The following is an 18,852-nucleotide window of genomic DNA, read 5'->3' on the forward strand; positions in this document are numbered from 1 at the left end:
TGAGCATACACCGGCCCATAAAGCTCACCTATGAATTATGTAAGATGAGCTCTCCATCCTGCTACTTCTGGCAGGGGCGCACCAAATGGGATCTAGTTCCTTCACTGATCCCGGATGAGTATTAGTCCAGTCCAGCTGAGACTATACTTTCCTTATGATTGGTAAGTCTTTATTGAGCTCTTGTGATGCTGTTCGTTCAGTTTAATGTCTTTATATGTTGCTCCTATTTATGCCTGCAATAATGTCCCACTTCTGTTTTCTTCCCTTTGATGGAAATGCAACCTCAATGCAGCTGTGAGATGCAGTCGGATGGAAGATGGAAGCTACTGCAATGTTCGACAGCAGGTAAGTGATGGTTTAAGTAAAAGCGCAAAGTATGGCGAAGCGCAACCTTAAACTGACTGTTTTTTCGATGTCTAACCTTGTCTTCTGTTTTTCCTTTCAGGCGCTGCTGTTGACGATGGAGCGTGTCGTGCCGCAGTGCCAAGATGAAGATATCGGCGTTCCGGAAAGTCTAAAGATGAGTACTTGGTTCGACAAAAAGATGTACAGGTAAGAACAGCTTCCCCCAATTGGTAAGTATGCTGGCAGGGAGCAGGATATCCAGGAAGCAGGATCTTCAAAGGTAAGTCTGACCTCAGGCGACTGAGCGTTACGCTGCTTGCAAGAGCAGAATAACGCAAAGCATCGGTCTTAAGGATCGGGGCAGCTTATATAGCTTAGATCTTGGGCACGCCCATTAGGGTCGGCTTACCAGCCACACCCTGCCACTCCTAGAGAGTGAGCACGTGCAAAGGCAATCCATTAGCAGCCACACCCAAGAATACATTTGGGGCTGCATAATGGATGGAATGTTCAAGGTTAATGCATCTGAAGTGCTATGTCCATAATAAAAGCTTGTTGGTGTTAAATGGATGATGTTGTTTACTTTTGTTCATGAGCCTGGTGCCAAAGGCGCCAGGACAGTGTCCACCAGGTCTCTTGTGCATGCAACCCTTGCATGTCTGTGCCCCTGACTTGATGACCATGACAGTAGCTTCAGCCTGCGATTGCGAGGGGGTCTTCTTCGCCAGTGCCGGCGCCTTGTCTTCTGCGACCGCCTTTTTCGGCGGATCCAGAACCTTATCGTCGCCGGAAGCCTTCTTGCGATGCGTCTCGACAGAACCTGGTATATTAGGGGGTAGCACACTTTGCTTTCAATAGCCCGGCCGCTAGGTGCATTTGTGGCTGCGGGGAGGGCTGCTGATCCCAACGGTCAGCGGGTGCCGCCGGAGCTTCCGGTGTACCCGTTGGGGCTGAAGTCTTCTTCGACCTGGCCGAAGAATGACTTGAGGTTGTGTGCTTTGTGCGGTTTAAATGTCAGTCTGTCGCCAGGGTGCGACTTCAAATAGCAGTGCCTAAGCCGTGCCTAGCCGGGCCGGGGACAGACTATGCGGAATGCAAGCGTTCGTCGAAAGGTCAACAACCTCCGGTTCGGATGTATGATCGTCACTCTCGCCATCGTCACATTCGGTGGTTGTGGTAGCAGGAGAAAATTCGGCCTTCGACATACCATGGGCCTCCCACCGCTTGACTCTACGCACCTTTAAGGTCTTAGGAAGAGGAGCTTACAAGCCAAGCATCCTTTGTGATCGAGGGGCAAGCACCGGTTACACCGTCTGTGCCCATCTTTCCAAGGGAATTTGCTCCTACAATTAGGGCAAAACCTAAATGGAGTCCTCTCCATAGCTGAGGTTGGGTAGAGTGACTAAGAGCGAAAGGGAAAGAGGAAGAGGAAGGAAAGGGAAAGGCTTTCTCAATTTGTATAGAAAGGTCCACCCGACCCCACTCTCCCTACTATATAGGCCGGCGGAAGGCCCGGCCACATGGTTGGCAGCGCCGACTGGATCACCGTCCGTCAAGTTCTTGAAGGTCTTCGGCGGACGTCTGTAACAGCCGTCAAAATAAGGGACGGACAGGGTGATATGGATATTTATATATTTATTCGACCAAAGGTGGGACAATAAGCAAGTTTTACAAGCTCTGCATCAAGGCGACCAGTATGCTGGGCGGAAAAAAACAATCTGAGGGACCTTGACGCGTGAGGGATCTTGGGTACACTACACGTCACGTAGGAATAGTGTTACAGGCACGCCCATGTTGACATCCCCTTTCTATTCTTGAAAGACAAGATGCAATACTCTGCGGTTACCACTGGATGTCGGACCATATGCACAGCATGTGATTCTAAGCAGACTCACAAACATCAGAAGGTTTATTTCTAGGAGGGGTGTGTGGATTAATTGTGCCTTTGTGTAAACCTACTACCCATACCTGAGAGTTAATCAGTGTCACTCTGTCCATGTTACCTTCCTTGAGAGGTTTGGCTTCCCTTTCTTTTCACGTGTGTTCACCTCCAAGCAGGGTTATCATTTGTAGTGCGAACAGAGGATGGTACAAAAACTCCTTTAACATTCCCACAGTACCCACAAAACAGAAATCTGTCCCAACAGTCCTTATTACCCCCACGTATCGTACTGTCCTCGCTTACTCTCACCGTCAATCATCCTTTCATCTACACTTGTATTCCCACACAATAGCCTTAACTAAAAGGATTTGGTGTGCTCATTTAGTACCATTTTTTTTGTAAAGCATTACAATAACCCCGTAAGGAGAGCAATACTTTTTGAAAAGGAAATCAGCTGAAAACATGCCTCCCACTGCTTACCTTTGCAGCAAAACTCCACATTTCCAGTCGGTCATTCAGACGTTTTTTGCACTCCGGTTGCAACCTCACCCGTTTGTCCTCCAGGGCTTCCATTAGGCAAGACATTTCTAAAACAGACAGCATTTAGAAAATCAGCAGTCTATTATAGGAGCATGCATGGTCATTCACGTAAAAAAACCTCACGTGGCATCAAACCCTTTAGACAAACTCACTTTTTAGAGACAACAGATGTTTTAGTAACCTACTGATGTAACGATTAGGGACATTTCCACAGCCATTTAGTGAGGGACGTAATCAAAAAGAAACAGCAGTGTTTCCAACCTAAAGACAGATCAAACTTAGTAAAGTGGTCGTAGTGACAGCACTGAAGCTCAACGCAAGAGAGGAGGCTGGCTGGGAGTAAAGTTATTCCTAATAGCAAAACGCAGATAAAACGCCATTGTTCCACTGAAAAGTGTACACCATTATAAAAGCATACACAGTGTTCGGAAATATTTCTCTTTAGGCAACTTTCCCTCCATATTATATGGACTCCTCAACAGTTTACTTTTGAACCTGTGCTGACTTTACAGGGTAGTGAAGCCTTCAGCTTCTCTCCCATGGCCTTTTGTGCATTTCGTCACGTGGGAACTAACCAGTCCTTTTAGACCGAGTACTGGTCAACTCGGTTTTATTTTTGCCCTTTTTATTTGTACCTACTTGGGTAGCTTTTGAACAGTGCACACATCATCTTACAATGCAGTGGGGCTACTTTATCACCCTAGTCTTTTACAATGGGTATTTATTACTTTTACATACGTTTAAAGACAAGCTGGTTGCAGCAGATGGGATACATTACTCACCGTAATTATATTTCTGATGCTTGTATATGCTGTATATGCTTAGATTCACATGCTATCTAGTGGTAGCTGCGTAGTATTACATTTTTGGTTTTTTAAACCCGAAAAGGTACGTCAACAGGGTGTGCCAGTAATATTATCCCTAGTGTGATGTCTATTGTACCCATGGTCCTTCACACGTCGGGGTCCCTCAGATTGTTTTGTTTCTGGCATGAGATGGCATGAAGTGTAGCGTGAGCACAGATGTAATAAAGCAGATAACAGATAAAGCCATAGAAACATCTATGTGCCTACTACTCCACAAGGGGAGGCAGGGTGAGTGCATGTGAATCAAAGCAGATACAATCATCAGAAATATGATTGCAGTGAGTAATGTATCCATTCTGAGGCTTATGGAATCGGCTTACATCACATGCTATGCATAGATTAGCGAGTAGTGTCTGGAAAAGGTGGTGGGTTGCGAGAAGGTACAGCAACAAATAGATGTTTTAGCACTGCTTGTTCCACCTGTGAATCTGCTTTAGAATGTGACAATGCAGTAGTGCTGAGTAAAAGTATGAACATTGCTCCATGAAGCCGCTTTGCAAATGGCGTCCAGTGATAGGTTTGCAATAAAAGCCGATGTAGCTCATGTACCTCGGAAGAGTGAGCTCTTTGTGTGAAAGGCAGAGGGCTGTATGCATTTCACTATCCATTTGGAGATGGTGTTTTTTGAAACGTGATCACCTTCCCTGCCAGGTGCTATGGAGACAAACAGTTGGTCGGTTTTCCTTAGCGCTCTTGTCTTATTTGCATAGTAAAGGACCGCCCTCCTTACATCTAGTGCGTCAAGTTTCTCAGCCGAGTGTGAAAGGTTTTGAAAGAAAGCTGATAGTTCGATGGACTGGTTGACATGGAACTTTGATATGAACTTGGGTGAAAATCTAGGGTGCGTTCTTCATACCAATTTGTCTTTGTGGATAAAGAAAGGGTTTTGCACTGACAAAGCTTGCAGTTCACTGACTCTTCTAATGGAGGTGATAGCCACCAGAAAAGTAGTCGTATATGTAAGGCGTTTAAGGCAGGACTTGTGCATAGGCTCAGGGGGTGGGCGGGGGGGGGGGGGGGGGGGTTCCTATGAGTTTTGCAAGTACCATTTAGGTCCCACCCTGGAGGCGGGTTTGAAGTGAGATGGTAAAGTCTTTTTACTACCTCCATGAATGCCTTAATGACCAGGATTTTCCACCACGACAGGACACCTTGCTTTGAGAAGTGGTGTACGCAGATAGAGCCGCTAGGTGAACTTTGAGTTAAATACTAGCCTAGAGTCTAGTAAGTGGCGCATGTAATGGAAAATGTGTGCTGGAGAACATTCGATCAGGTTTATATTTTTTTGACAGGCGCCATATTACAAATCTTTTCCTTTGGTTAAAAGAATAGCGTCTGGTTTGCGTGCCTCGTTGAGGATGTGCATACACCTTTGAGGTCGTTTTTTAAAATGGCCAAATTCTATGACTTCAGGAGCCAAGCTGCCAAGTTGATAGACTGAGGAGGTGGGTGTAATGTTGTTCCCCCGTGCTGTGTGACCATGCTGTAGGGGTACAGGAGTTTGACTGGATTGCATATCGCCAGTTTGCGCATATGTGGAAACCAAGGTTGTCTCGCCCATATAGGAGCAACTAGGATTAGTGTCACTTGTACCTGGTGCATTTTGTTCACCAACCTGCTCAGTAGCGGAGTCAGGGGTCGGAGGGGGCTATAGCATAGGCAAATTTCCCTGACCAGTTCACCCACAGGGCGTTCCCCTTGGACCAGTGATGGGGAAACCTGGATGTGAAGCCTGGGAATTGCATTTTTCGGCTTGTGGCGGACAAGTCTAAAGAGGGGAGGTGGTTGTAAACCCATAGGGAGAAGATCTCGTCTAGGAAATTTCTGTCGACCTGCCACTTGTTCTCTTCGGGTAGAGGATCTCTGCTTAATGAGTCTCCCAGAGAATTGAGTTCCCCTGGAACATGTTGCGATGTTCTGCACATGCCCTTCTTGAGTGCCCACTTCCAAATATTTTGTGCTAGCCTCGACAGACTCAGAGTGTGCGTTTCCCTGCTTGTTTATGTAAAACATGGCAGTGGTGCTGACCGTGAGGAACTGTACTGTTTGACTGGTCCACTTGGAAAGCTTGCAGTGCTTTGAGCACTGCTAGCAGTTCCAAAAGGTTTATGCGCTGTGTGGTGAAGGTAATGGGCTCCGCACCCGGTGAGTTATGTGTATGTTGCTTGCACTATAGGGCTGTGAAAAGGTTTTCCCCTTGTACACCAGCGTAGTGCTTGAACTAGGGTTAGCAAAAAAAAAAATAAACGAATCAAAAGAAAAAAATAATTAAAAAAAAATCACTAGATCGTCCCATTGACCGCTTGCCTGAGACATTGTTTCGCTAACCACTCATGCATTGGACGCATGCGCAGAACCAGGTAAATGCATGATGCCATCATCCCGAGGAAGCGCATTGCTTTGCATACGGTTATTTGGCAACTAGCTAGATAGTGAGGTAATTGCAGCAGTAGGTTTTGCACACTTTCGTTTGACGGAAAGCCTACACCCTCTTCTGTCTGTACAGCTCCTAACTACTGTTTGGTCTTGCTTGGAATGAGACTATTTTTTTCTCATTGATCGAGAATCCCAATTGGAACAGGAGATGGATTGTTCTTTGGATATTTTGTTTGCAAATTTGGGGGGGGGGGGGGGGGGAAAATTCCCCGGTTATCACCCAGTCGTCCAGATGAGGGTACACTGGGATTCTCTGCGTAGATGCGCTGCAACTACCGCTAGTACCATGGTTAATAGGCTTGGAGCGGAGGCTATGCCGAAGGATAGTACCATGAATTGGTAGCGTTGGTTCGCTATTTTGAAAAGCGAGAACCTTGTGTGTGCTGGGATGCTAGGGAGAATTCTTAGAAATGTGTTAATTCCCTTCTAACGTAGAGACCAACAGCTCTTTTTGCCAGACTTTAAGACTTTGTCTCATGTAATCTTAATGTGATTTATTCTCGGTGTTTCTTGATTTTGGAGTCTGACAAACTCCATAGGTATCATCTTTACATTGCGTCACACAGCACCTTCAGGGCAGTGGCACAGGGAAGTCTTAGATTTCCCAAATGTTTAAATACCTTCTCCTGGTGAAACTACTTTTTCCAAGAGCAGTGAAGTGAAATTGACTTCACTTACATTTTGTAACTTTCTAGACCCAGCACACACCATCTTACTATAGGGTGCTGGAGGGATTACTTAGTATCACCTTTCTCTAGTTTCTCATGTAACATTTTTATGTTGCCCTTCCTACAATAATTGTCTGGTGGCAGTAGTTAACTTTTTACTACCATTATGTGTTTTTATCGCAATTTCTTGTCTGGAAGGTCCTTCTTGAGATTTACTCTGCGTGCCAAACCAGGTTTGGTCCCTCTGTCTGCTCCAGTAGGTCTGGCAGGGACAGGAAGGGAGGCGCCCGAAACTCCCTGTTCTTAATCCGCTTGGTTACATGTATGCACCCAAAGGTGATTGGCCGACAGGCTGTCCAGCAAGGACAGCCACCCTGCTGTGTGATTGACAGCTAGGCTGGAATGCATGGGAGAAACCTGCATAAAAGGCAAGGCTTTTTGGTTTGGAAGGCAGAGTCGACCACTGGACGAAGGAATCTGAAGAAGAACTTGGAAGAGATGCCTGCTGCAACTCCTGGACCGTTGGTTTGCCCGGTGAAGCTCTGCTGCTGTGCTGAAGCTCTGAATTCACCTCGACTAGAGAAGCCCTGCAAGGACAACTTCTCCCCTTGAGTTGTGGGACCAATCAATTGCAAAGTGAACTTGTTTGGACATCCTCTCAGAGCTGGCTGTACTTCCACTGCTGCTGGAATGAAGTGTCAGGGAGCGGAACACCAGTCTGTGTGCGTGGCTTTTAAGTTGGACCGAGCGCTAGGAAGTACCTACGGACTTCCCTGATGCAGGAATGGTGTGGGAGAGGAGGGGGGAAATAACAGACTTGTGTACCACCGTAAATAGATCCTTCATTGTGGAGCCAGGGAAGGGCCACTCTCAGACGCGCCCTCCTCTTGGTTGTTGAGGTAACTGTTGAATGCCGTCCAAACGTTCTTAGGGCGTGAGTGGGAAGGGAGCATATCAAGGTATTCCTCCTCGCAATTTCGGGACCAGGTAAGCAAGTTTAACCACTTCTGAAAAGTAGGGGAGGAGGTACTCTTCCAGTTTTGAAGTATACATTTCTTGGCCACTATACAACTTATATTTAGAAATTTGGTCATGCGCTTGGCGCCATCTGTTTTCCACACCCCAAACAGTATGCCCAGAGGGTCAGGGTCAATGACAGTGTCTGATATCCGATAATGTCCCAAGGATTCTCTCCCAAAATTCTCCCAGTTTGTGGCATGTCCAGAACATATGCAGATGGTCTGCGTTCTCAGCCTTGCAGCGTGGGCAGAGGTACAAGCCAGTGCGGGCAAATGTAGTGATCTGTGAGGGGTTCTTATTTCAGCTTATTTAGCAATTTATATTGCATGGCACGGTAGCGGAAATTGAGGGAGACTGTTCGTGTGCGTGCACATTTTCCTGCAAAGGTGATCAGACACCTCAAGACCCAACTCGTCTGCCCACTCACTGCGTGCCCTGGAGGGTCGAGCCGGGGCGTTCGCCAGCAGAATCTTATATAATGGAGATAACGCCACAAGCACCCCCAGAGTTAGCAATGTATACAACCGCTGGGGAATCAGGGGGCTCGTAAGGGAAATCAGGCCATGCAGTGCGGAAGGCAGCGCGATGCCTAAAGTACTGCAGATATTCTAGTGCTGACCTGGAATGGCCGAGCCTCCACGTCTGGGGATTTATGAACTGCCCATCAGGATAGAAGTCTGTCAGTGCTCGGTAGCTCAGGGTGTCCCAATGGTGCGCCAGGATAGTGTGTGTAGGCTCAAATCCCGGGAGCCACTTGTAGTAGGGGGGGGGGGGGTTCTGCTGTTATCCTGAACAATCGGCCCCAAGCATGTACAGTGGTTCCGACTGGATCAATAGGCCGGGACGTACTGGCGGTGCAATATAAGTGACATTACATTAATACTGGCCGCCGTCTGAATCTCAGCTTGACGTGCGGGTGGGAAGGGGAGCCAGGATACCAATGGGAGGCGTATTGTGTCTGTGCCGCTAACCAATACAGCGTCAGGTTAGGGGCTGTGAAACCCCCTCTTTCATATGGGAGAGGCATCTGTCAATTTCTTGTGTACAGCGCCAGAGTGCCTTAGAAATTGCACGCACAGATTATGTAGTCTCGTGAAGTTCTGTCCCCCAGGCCAGATGGGAATGTTACCAAATGTATACAAGAACCTGGGAAGCAGTACCATCTTGATAAGTGAAAGCCTCCCAGCGAATGACAATGGAAGGGAGCGCCAACCCTCCATTTTGGATTCGGCAAGCTGCGTTATGGCCAGCTAGTTGTCTGCTAGCATGGTGTCTTTAGAAAGGGATACCTGGACCCCTCCCTCCCCCACCAGAGTGGCTATTCAGTGGCCGGTTGTTGAGTGGAGTTAGTGAGTGGGAAGACCTCAGATTTGGAGAAATTAATTGTAAACCCTGAGTGAGTGCCTATGCGTGTGATGTCTCGCAGTATCGGATCTAGATGGATAGTGGGGTCCCTAATATATAATAAAACATCGGCCTAGAGCTATCATCTCGGTGGAGTCTTTCAGTCGTATACCTCTATGTGAGTGGTGCGCTCGAATGTAATCCGCCATTGGCTCCATCGCCAATGCAAACAGGATCGGGGAAAATGGGCAGCCCCGTCGGGTGCCTCTGAAGAGCGGGATTAGGGTAGACGTCAGGGAGTTGACTCGCACCCTAGCCACTGATGAGGTATATAGTAGTTTGATGTATCTGATCATGTTGGGGCCAATGCCCATCGTCTCCAGTACCAGCCACATATATTTCCAATACACCATGCCAAATGCTTTTTGAGGGTCAAGGGTGACCGCAACTGCACTAGTGCCCTGATGAATTCGTGCCATGACATTGAGCAGCCGCCTAATATTGTGGGACGTGGATCTCCCGGGTACAAAACCTGCTTGATCTTCATGCACCATGTATGTCATTACCGGGAGGAATCGGTTCGCTATCACTTTAGCAAAGAGAACAGGAAGACTGAGGTGTGCCAGGTAAATGTAAGCGCTTGAGCAATTGTTATTGGAAAAATTGTCCCTGTTTAAACTTAAAGGACAGGCTGCTGCACCCTGAGGGAACAAGCGGGCACCTCAAACCCACTTAACAAAACGAATAGAACACTGGGTATTCCAACATTTTGGATGCGCTGCCAGAACAAATAGTTAGAACAACTTGATAGTAAAAAGTCCTCATGCACAATCAATGTGCAATATACGTTACAGATAACACGTGAATGAAAAATTGCAAAATGTAATGTTCTTCACATCCAGTATGTGATATCACATGACAGAGTGATGTGCCAACACGTGTTTCGACCTCTCTTGGTCTTTTTCAAGGAAAAACTTGTTTATTTAGGATTCCACTATTTGGGTGTCTGAGGGTGATAACCAACGGATTGACGTTGCATCGTGGCATTGCCTTAGATCATTTCTCCAACTCGGAAAATCTTCCTATTCGAAAATGTGGATTGGGTCGAATCAGACATTGTAATTCAGTTCAAACATCCCGCCTCAATTGGCATGAAACCCGGAGCGACTCGTCAGATAACTCCAGCAACTTAGGGGCCAATAGGGCCAAGTGTTCCTGATAAAATTCGGCTGAGACCCCGTCGGGGCCCGGTGCTTTACCTTTAGGGAGAGCGGAGATAGCACTGACTAATCTAGCAGGAACGGTGCGTCCAGTTGGTCCCTAGTTGTGGGGGAGATACTCGTAGTGGGTATCCGGTCAAGGAGATCCCTCATGTGCCGCTCACTATGTTCGGGGGGAGTGGGGCGTGGGAGGGCGGGGGGGGGGGGGTGTTTGGGGTTGAGAATAGAGGTTAGTATAGAAGTCTGAAAATGTCTAGTATTTGCTGGTCTGCCCACTGTGTAATGCCTCTTTCGTCCTTGACGCCTGCAATCTGTGCCTGACCCCACTCCCCTCTTGTCAAGGTTGCCAATTTTTTCCCGGGTCGATCGCCCTCCCCATACCTCCTGGCAGTCTGTGGGCGACTAAGGTATTGGACTTCCCTGGTGGCATGTGTATTGAACAGGTGGAGTTCCTCGCTGATCAGGGTGAGTGTAGCCGGGTCAGCCGGTGTCTAGCACAGCGGACACAGACTGGTGGCCTGGGGGTGCTCAAAATAGGACTCTATGGCCGCTAGGATATCAGCCTTAAATACGATGTCCCGGAGTGCTGAGGATTTAAACCTCCATGTGTTAAATGTTGGGGTGAGTTTTACCAATTCCACCGATAGGGTGATTGGGGCATGATCAGAAAGGGTACGTTACAGGTCAGTATTTGCGCTCCCCCAACCCTTCCCATCAGCTCGCTTGATACTAGGAATAGATCGATTCTGGAGGAGCTGTCGTGGATGGACGAGTAATGGGTAAATTCGCATAGCTGGGGATGCAGTGCCCTCCAGGCGTCTTGGATGTTGAGCGTCGTGATGTGTGCCTGTAGCCTACGCGCCGTGCCAGATAAGGATCTGGGAGCAGTCGCAGTCCTATACAGTCTTGTGTCCATTATCAGGTTTATAACCCCTCCCCAGATGATTTGGACTCTCACATACCCCAGCAGTATGGATGCCACCATGTCCACACAGTCAGGAGTGTCTACATTGGGTCCGTATGTATTAAGAAGGTATTCTCTGTTTGTGATTGTGCAGTGTAGTATAACATATCTCCTGTTAGGCAGAAACCTGTGCAGTACCCTTAGGGAACACTGCAAAAGATTTAAGACTACAGGTGTTGGCAGTAAACCCACTTGGCAGCAGTATGTACCACCCAGAGCAGTCAGACTTCCCTCAAGAAGAGTTAGACAGTATGCAAAGTATACACAATAGGCACTCAGATACAATAATACAAGCAAACACTGACCAGAGCTTTGGTATCAAAGTATATAATTATTTATTTAAAAACACACTGTTTGAAACACTCCAGCACTCTTATTGTAAAATATTCTAAATACAGTTACTATTGTAATATATACCCCCCTTTTTCCTTATCAGATAAGTCACTGTAAAACACCACTTATTTTCATACAGAGGTGAGCGCTTAACTAGATGGCACTCCAATAAGTTTGAGAGAAAGGGAGGGAAAAAGACAGAATATGGAAAGGTACACCACTCTAAGATTCAGGAACACTGTTAGCAAGGCAGAAGAGCAAAAGTCACTGGTGAGCCAAAGTCCAAAGGCTGGGCCCACTCTTAGAGAGAGCAGAGCACAAATGCGCTCAAGATCACAGTTACACTAGGCTTAGAAAGTCTTGCAGAGGGTTCAAAAAGATTTTAGAGAGGCTTAGGAAAGTTTAGCCAGGTTGTCCCAGGCTAACCCAGGTTCGAAAGCCAGGGGCTAAATCTACCCCGTACAGTTGGTAGCAAGGGAAGCCAGGCGGGACACGGTACCTTAAGTGGGAAGGATCCTCCAGCGGTGGCAGTTGTTCCTGGTAGTGGGTGCAAGTTGTATCGTCGTCCAGGGGAAGAGAAGATCTCGACTTGGAGGACAGATGAAGGTCGTTGCACTACCAGGGAAGAAACCAGCCGTGGAGTTTTCCGGTTAAAGGTGGTACCTTTGTTTCGTGGTCGTGGTAAAACGTGGTATCCCCGTTGCCGGGGTGCTTGGCACAGGCAAGGCGGCCACGAGGTACGTCGGGAAGGCAAAAAGACGGTGAAACTGGTTATCCCCACCAGTCAAAGGAAGAAGACTCTCCGGCGGGAGATCTCCTCTGTCGTTGGGAAAAGTGGTGAGACGGTCCAGCAGGGCTCCACTGGTGGTGGTGTTGTGGCAGGTCGGCTCAGCTTCTCCCTCGTCGGATTCTTGGGTCCTGTGGCGACTTCTGAAGTTCCAGCCCCCAAAGCCCTGCTTTTATGCAGAAAACCCCCATTCACTCAGCCTAGCTGTCACTCAAACATGCTAAGTGGTGAGCCGGCCGGCTCACCACTTGGGCCAATCAGGACGAAGTGCGACGTGAGTTGCCTAGGCAACTCAGTCCAGGGTGCCTAAATTCCCCTCCACCCCTCCTAAGTACCCCAGACAGAGTGGCAACACTTTGGAAGGCTTCTGTGGAGAAGCCCGCCAAAAAGTGGAACAAAGGGCTCAACTTGGGTTGGAGTCACAGAAGAGAACACAAACGCCATTTTAGAATCAAGTTTTGGCAAAAAATACCAACCGGAGAATTAATATTAATTAAATAAACCAGCGGTATGTTCGAGGCTACCGTAAATTAAATAAAGGTAGTATCCTAAAACAATGGGAAATCCCATAGGGAAATATTTGCGGTTGAATATTAAAAGTAGTATCCACTGCCACCAGCCATCAGGGGGGACGGAGACGTGCCCCCTCGACTATCAGACCCTGGGGCAATCAAATTGCCCCAGCCAGTACGTCCACAATATGATGGTTTGTACTGGTTCTGTTTAGAATTTAAGACTAGTAAAGTCAATGGTGACTTTACATGCCCTGGGAGACAGTCAGTCCCAGGGTATGGAGTCTATACTGGGGGGTCACTACGACACCCCTGTGTCACTGCACTGAGGGTGCTGTGTAACACATCACAAAAACACATGAAGCCCTATGGAGTAAAAGACCCCATAGCCCATTAAACACATCTAGATTCAAAGAAACACACTCAAATCATGCCCAACAGTGAGGGTAAAAGAGTCTCACTCTTGGCAGGAGAAAAAAATAAACCCCAAAATCCAGCAAAGCTGCTGGGGGACTCACTAGTTTAGGAAATTCAGCCTAAACAGAAAATTCTCCCTAACATCTACCATCAGAGTCGGTATAGTTTTTGTGTAATATGAATTTGATGGATTTGTGAATCATTGTCAATACACCCCTGGCCCGGGTAGAAAAGGAGGGAGAATATCTGTTAGATCCCCATGATGGCGCCATACTCCTTGCCAGAGGACCCTTAGAGTGCGTTTCTTGCAGAATATCTTGCAACCGTGTCTATGAGCATAGGCTATGATTTTACGGGCCTTAGTAGGATTACTCAGACGCCGAACATTCCAGGACATTACTGTGGTGGGCATTTCAATTGTCTAAGGTACATCCCAGCTCCGTTGTCGTAGCCTGTGTTTGCTGTTGGTATTGTCACACTGCCCCCCCCCCCCCCCATGTGTAGCATGGTATGCCGGTCGGCCTCTGCCTTTTCTGATATAACTTCCCCAACCAACTCCCAACCCCTCCCTCGCCACCCCTTCTAGGCAGGCAGTGTTCCCATCGGCCCCCCTCCCCAAGGTACCCCAACTTCCCTCAAAACAGGGGGCATTGGGTAAATCCCAACATGGATCCACCACGCTCCTGGCCCAACAGGGGCTCACCGCCGCCAACAACAACAAAATGAATATAACCATTGCAACCGTAGTGGGGTGCGCTGTTGCCGTGAGGTCGACACTTGAACAAAACATTGGAAGACAGGTACCAAAAGGTGGTACAGACATCAGCGGTACACATAATTATCGCATAGTACAACACCAATAAGCGGAACAGGTCAGGACTCAAACGAGGAATTGAGCAACATAGGCATCCGGTCCCCGCAGCATAGGACCAATTGGTTAGGACCCAGAAGTAGGTAGTAGCCCATGCCCATTGTGACAGATAAAGGGTAGGGAGCAAATAGTGACAACAAGAAGGGAGCCGACTAGGTGAAACTATTGCATGCATCAGGTGTATATTTGAAATAAGATCGACAGGTCGTATTGCCATCATCACATTAGAAAATAATCAATGGCCAAGCAAGGGCCACATGCAAACCAGATCAGATTATTCTCAGTCGTTGTCCATAGAGTCCCCTGCCGGATTGTGAAGTGGTATCTGCGCCTCTATGAACTTCACAGCTTCCTCCAGTATGGTAAAAAAATAAATTTTTTCTTTATAGGTAGTCTTGAGCTGTGCAGGGAACAGGATTGCGTAGGGGACATTAAGCACTCTAAGCAATTTTTTTTAACACCGAGGAACTGACGCCGCTCCTGTTGGACCCAAAGAGAGAAGTTGACAGGCGGAGCATAATGTCTCTGTCCCTGCAATTGAGGAGTCTAGCGATGATTGGCATGGGGAAGATGCCCGGTTTAGGACGTGGTGATAAAGCGGGGTGGACTCGCTCAACCGTGAAGTACGGGGAAAAGGCTGGGTTGTCCAGTAGCTTCTTGAGTAGGTTCTCAACAGCCGTCTCCATGCGTCCCTTAAGGGCATTCTCAGGGACCCCAATAATACGCCGGTTGTTCCTGCACAAATGGGATTCCAAGTCATGGCACTTTGCTTTTACGAATTTCATGTCTCGAGTTAGGGAGGCAACCGTGTCCTGGAGGGAGTGTAGCCCATCCTCCTTCGCGCCAATTCTGTTGCCTGCTTCAGTGATCCTCGTCCCAGCTTGGTCAACCCGGGATTTGAGTGAAGCGACATTAGCGTTGATATAGTCTAGTTTCTCATGGAAGGAGGCAAAGTTCTTCGCCATGGATTCCATCAACGTGGTGAGATCTGCGGTTGATATGCTGGAGTGTGGTTCGGCCTCGGATTCCTCTTGGATGAACAATGCTTTTCCTGACTCGGGCCTCGGTGCCGCCTTCGCAAACCTATCCATAGCCCCCCCAGCTCGTTTGCTCCTCGGGATTGATTGGACATTTTGGGTGAAGTGCGGGGTGCAGTGGTGCCCTATTGGGTGATTTCTGAGGCAACGTGTATGGCAGAGGTGCTGACCGGTGTAGCAATGCCCAGCAGGCATGAACCGCAAGCGATCCATCCGCCATCATGGGAAGAGCGTAAATGCAACACAGCGGATGCCATGTTCGAATTGGCATCCTCGCTGCGCAATGCTAATGTAGAAGCTGAGACTGCGTTGAGCCAGAAGATACCCCTTGGAGTTTTCCACCCCCCCCCCTTGCCCTTTGTCTACCTGAATGGGGGTCAAGGTGTCCTGATTTGACAGCCACCTGCCCCTTTCTGTAAATTGCTGAGCGAGATTGTAGAGGAGTGTGCTGGAACTGTATAAAAAGGGGAGGCTCCTGAGTTGAAAGACAAGACTACCACTAGAAACAATTAACCTAAGACTAAACACAACTAGAGACGCCTGCAGATCCTTTGCAACCGTGAAGCGACCACTGCTGTCCTGACACTCTTTTCTATGCAACAGTGTGTTGGAGAGTGTTTCTGAAGTCCAACTATGCGCTTACAAACCATAATAGACAGTACAAAACTTCACTGCGAGTATGAGGCTGTACCATCTGCGTATTCGTTGCGTAGCCAGAGCAGCCAGGCTTACCTTAGGAGGAAGAGAGGGCTATAGGAAGGTAAAAAGAACGTGTAGTATACCGAGGTTTCAATAGAAACACAACCAGAAGTATAATAAAAAATAAAAATGTATTATAAATACAGTTAGGCCAAGTTAAGTCTGGAGGCAAGTACTTTGTCAGAGTCAAAAAACATTATAGAAACACAATGCTTTAAAGTACACAGACCAAAGCATAGACCTTGTTCAGAAAACCAACAGTATTTCTAGGGAAGTCGGACCTTATCAAACATTAAGTATAGGACACCTATTAATGGGGAGTAAAACCATCAGTTACTTTTAGATTACTTTACCTTCAGTCATGCAGTGACACTCCGTTAAGGAACCACTTAGTAAACCAACCCTGTTACCAGGATACTTTTCTGAATAGTAGAACACAAATTCACGGAACAGTATAAACCTATAACTACTTTCAGGATAACAGTTATACCAGGTGAGTAAGACCCTGTGGTGTAATCTACAATTCCAGTTGCTTTTCAGATCAGTGGAACATAGACTAAGGTAAGCAATAACTTTCTATACTAAATTAGGATTGCACCAGGCAGACCAAGGCCAACTACATCCAAAGAACACTAAGAATCACACAGCTATTCTAGGCAGGTAAACCTAAGGAAGCAATATACTATTACAGATACTTTTCAGATCAGTGGAACACAGACTAAGGTAAGCAATAACTTTCTAACTAAGTTTAGGATGGCATAAGGCAGACCAAGGTAAGTAAAACCTACAATACACTTAAGAATTGCACACAGCTATTCAAAGCAAGTAAAACCCAAGGCAGACTTATTCTAGGCAGGATATACAGCAGGTCAGTTGGTATACTTTTACATTTATATGCTAAAGGAAACATTAAAGTGAAGCCAACCAATTTACAGGTGAGTAAAATAACCTGATTATACTTTTCAGAATGGCAAAACACATTCAAGGTAAGAACTTTTGTAACTGCTCTCTCAGAGTGACAGTTACCAACCAGTTTTTTTCCCAATTAAACTTTTAAACACTGGTTATCTTTTCTAGACAAAAGGCCCAAACTTTAGACTTCTTTCCCTATTGTTGAAGCATGAGTGTTCAGTGGCAGAAGAGCAGGAGTGGGGTTGGTGGGGGGGAAGAGGGGGCGGTGTTGGAGAAAGGAGGAGGTCAATAGGTCTCCAGTTCAACAGACCGGTCAGGATAAGCACAGAAGTTGCAAAAGTCAGAGTTCCTCAAGAAGACTGTTCAAACAAGCAAGTTTCACTTTAGAGGGTGAAAGGGTCCAGGGACTCTTGAGAAGACACCCTATGAGGATTCCAGCAGTGGGTCTGGGTGAACTGGATGAGAGCACTCCCAATCACAAGAAACACCCCAACCCTAAACAGAAATCAACCAGGCTTAATCTAAGTAAATATCCCAGCCAACGCAGTACCTTAGCACAGAAGAGTTTGCAGTGGGGGAGACTTCAGGATCTGCAGCCACAAACTCAGTCGGTTAATTACATGTCATGAAAATTTAAGAACACCACTGGGAGGGATTTTTTAGCAGGTATCAACAGGGAAGGCTCCAGGCAAGAGTTTCTTCATGGCTGTATAGGGCTCTGTGGTTTTGTTACCCTTTTCAGGAGCCAAAAGATGACTGAATATCGCTGATTGGATTCTAGTCGCGCTAATCTGGTCCAGTACTCTGGTTAAGGGATTTCAAGGACTTGATTCATGTCTCTGGAGGTCCAGCGGGGTGCCACCAAAGTTTCAGCGCAATTCGGAAGACTGCACAGCACAATGGTTAGAGGTCCCAGGCTATTGGTGTATTGCAGCCCGGCAAGGTCACAGCATGTCGTGGGCTTGCTCAAATGTCTTGAGTTTAGTGGGTCTCAACAGGCTCTGGGTCGTCCTTTTTGGGATCTGCAGGCCGCTTGGAAGGAAAGGTAACAATAGGCTCTCCAGTCGCTGGAAATAGTACGTCTGCTTTTCTTCATCTTCCTCTTTGATTTGGTTCCAGTGATCAACTACCTCTTCAGCTTCCAGGATCAACACTTTATACAGGAACCCAGCCAATCAGTCAAACCTGATGGGATGGCAGCCTTTTGGGACAGCCAACCTCCCAGTTGGAACTGGATCCCAACAGGCAGGCTGGAAAACAAAAGACTGCAGAGTTTTGGGCTGCTCCCTCACTTCCTGCCTTCACAGACACTATTGAGCCTCTTCAGGCTTGCCAGAGTCTTCCAGATAAAGAAAACGGTCACAAAGTACTTTCACGCCCTGGAGGGTAAGGACAGGACCAAAAAAGGACTAGGAACCTGTAAAATGGCTGCAGTCTTTTTTTTGCCATTTCTTTGTGGAAAGGTCCTGCTTGAGATTTACTCACTCTGCGCGCCAAACCAGGTTTGGTCCCTTTGTTCGTTTCGTCTTTGGCAGGATTCACGAGTGAAGCCCGCCTCTGGCTCCAGGGTGTCTTGTGTGGGCAGCAAGTGAGAGAGGTGCCCGAAACTCCCAATGCCTAGTCTCCTAGGAGGAGACCCAAATGTAGTGATTGGCGGGCTGACATTCTGGCAAAGACAGCCACCTGCTGGGTAACTGACAGCTGGGCTGGAATGAATGGGAGAGAACTGAATAAAAGGCGAGGCTTTTGGCTTGGAAGGCAGAGTCGACCACTGGACGAAGGAACCGAAGAAGAAATTTAAGAGGATGCTGCTGAAAGCGCTGGACCTTTGGTTTGCCCGGTGAAGCCCTGCTGCTGTGCTGAAACTTCAAATTTGCATCGACAGAGAAGCCCCTGCAAGGACGACTTCTCCCTTTGAGTTGGTGGGACCAATCAACTCAAAAGCCAGCCACCTGGACATCTTCTCAGAGCTGGTTGAATTTCCACAGAGTTGCTGCTG

At 47.5% G+C, this 18,852-nt stretch overlaps 1 protein-coding gene across 2 annotated transcripts in view; it reads right to left on the reverse strand.

Annotated features, from left to right (window-relative positions):
• Positions 1–18,852, reverse strand: part of GLG1 (golgi glycoprotein 1) — a 1,453,447-nt gene that overhangs the window by 118,102 nt on the left and 1,316,493 nt on the right. For both annotated transcript variants that reach the window (XM_069655141.1, XM_069655148.1), the window contains exon 25: positions 2,708–2,814. In XM_069655141.1, the coding sequence (XP_069511242.1) occupies positions 2,708–2,814 (107 nt within the window). The remainder of the gene's footprint in view (positions 1–2,707; positions 2,815–18,852) is intronic.

This window comes from Ambystoma mexicanum, chromosome 1p (genome assembly GCF_040938575.1).
Source record: "Ambystoma mexicanum isolate Mex_15411 chromosome 1p, UKY_AmexF1_1, whole genome shotgun sequence".
Lineage (NCBI taxonomy): Eukaryota > Metazoa > Chordata > Amphibia > Caudata > Ambystomatidae > Ambystoma > Ambystoma mexicanum.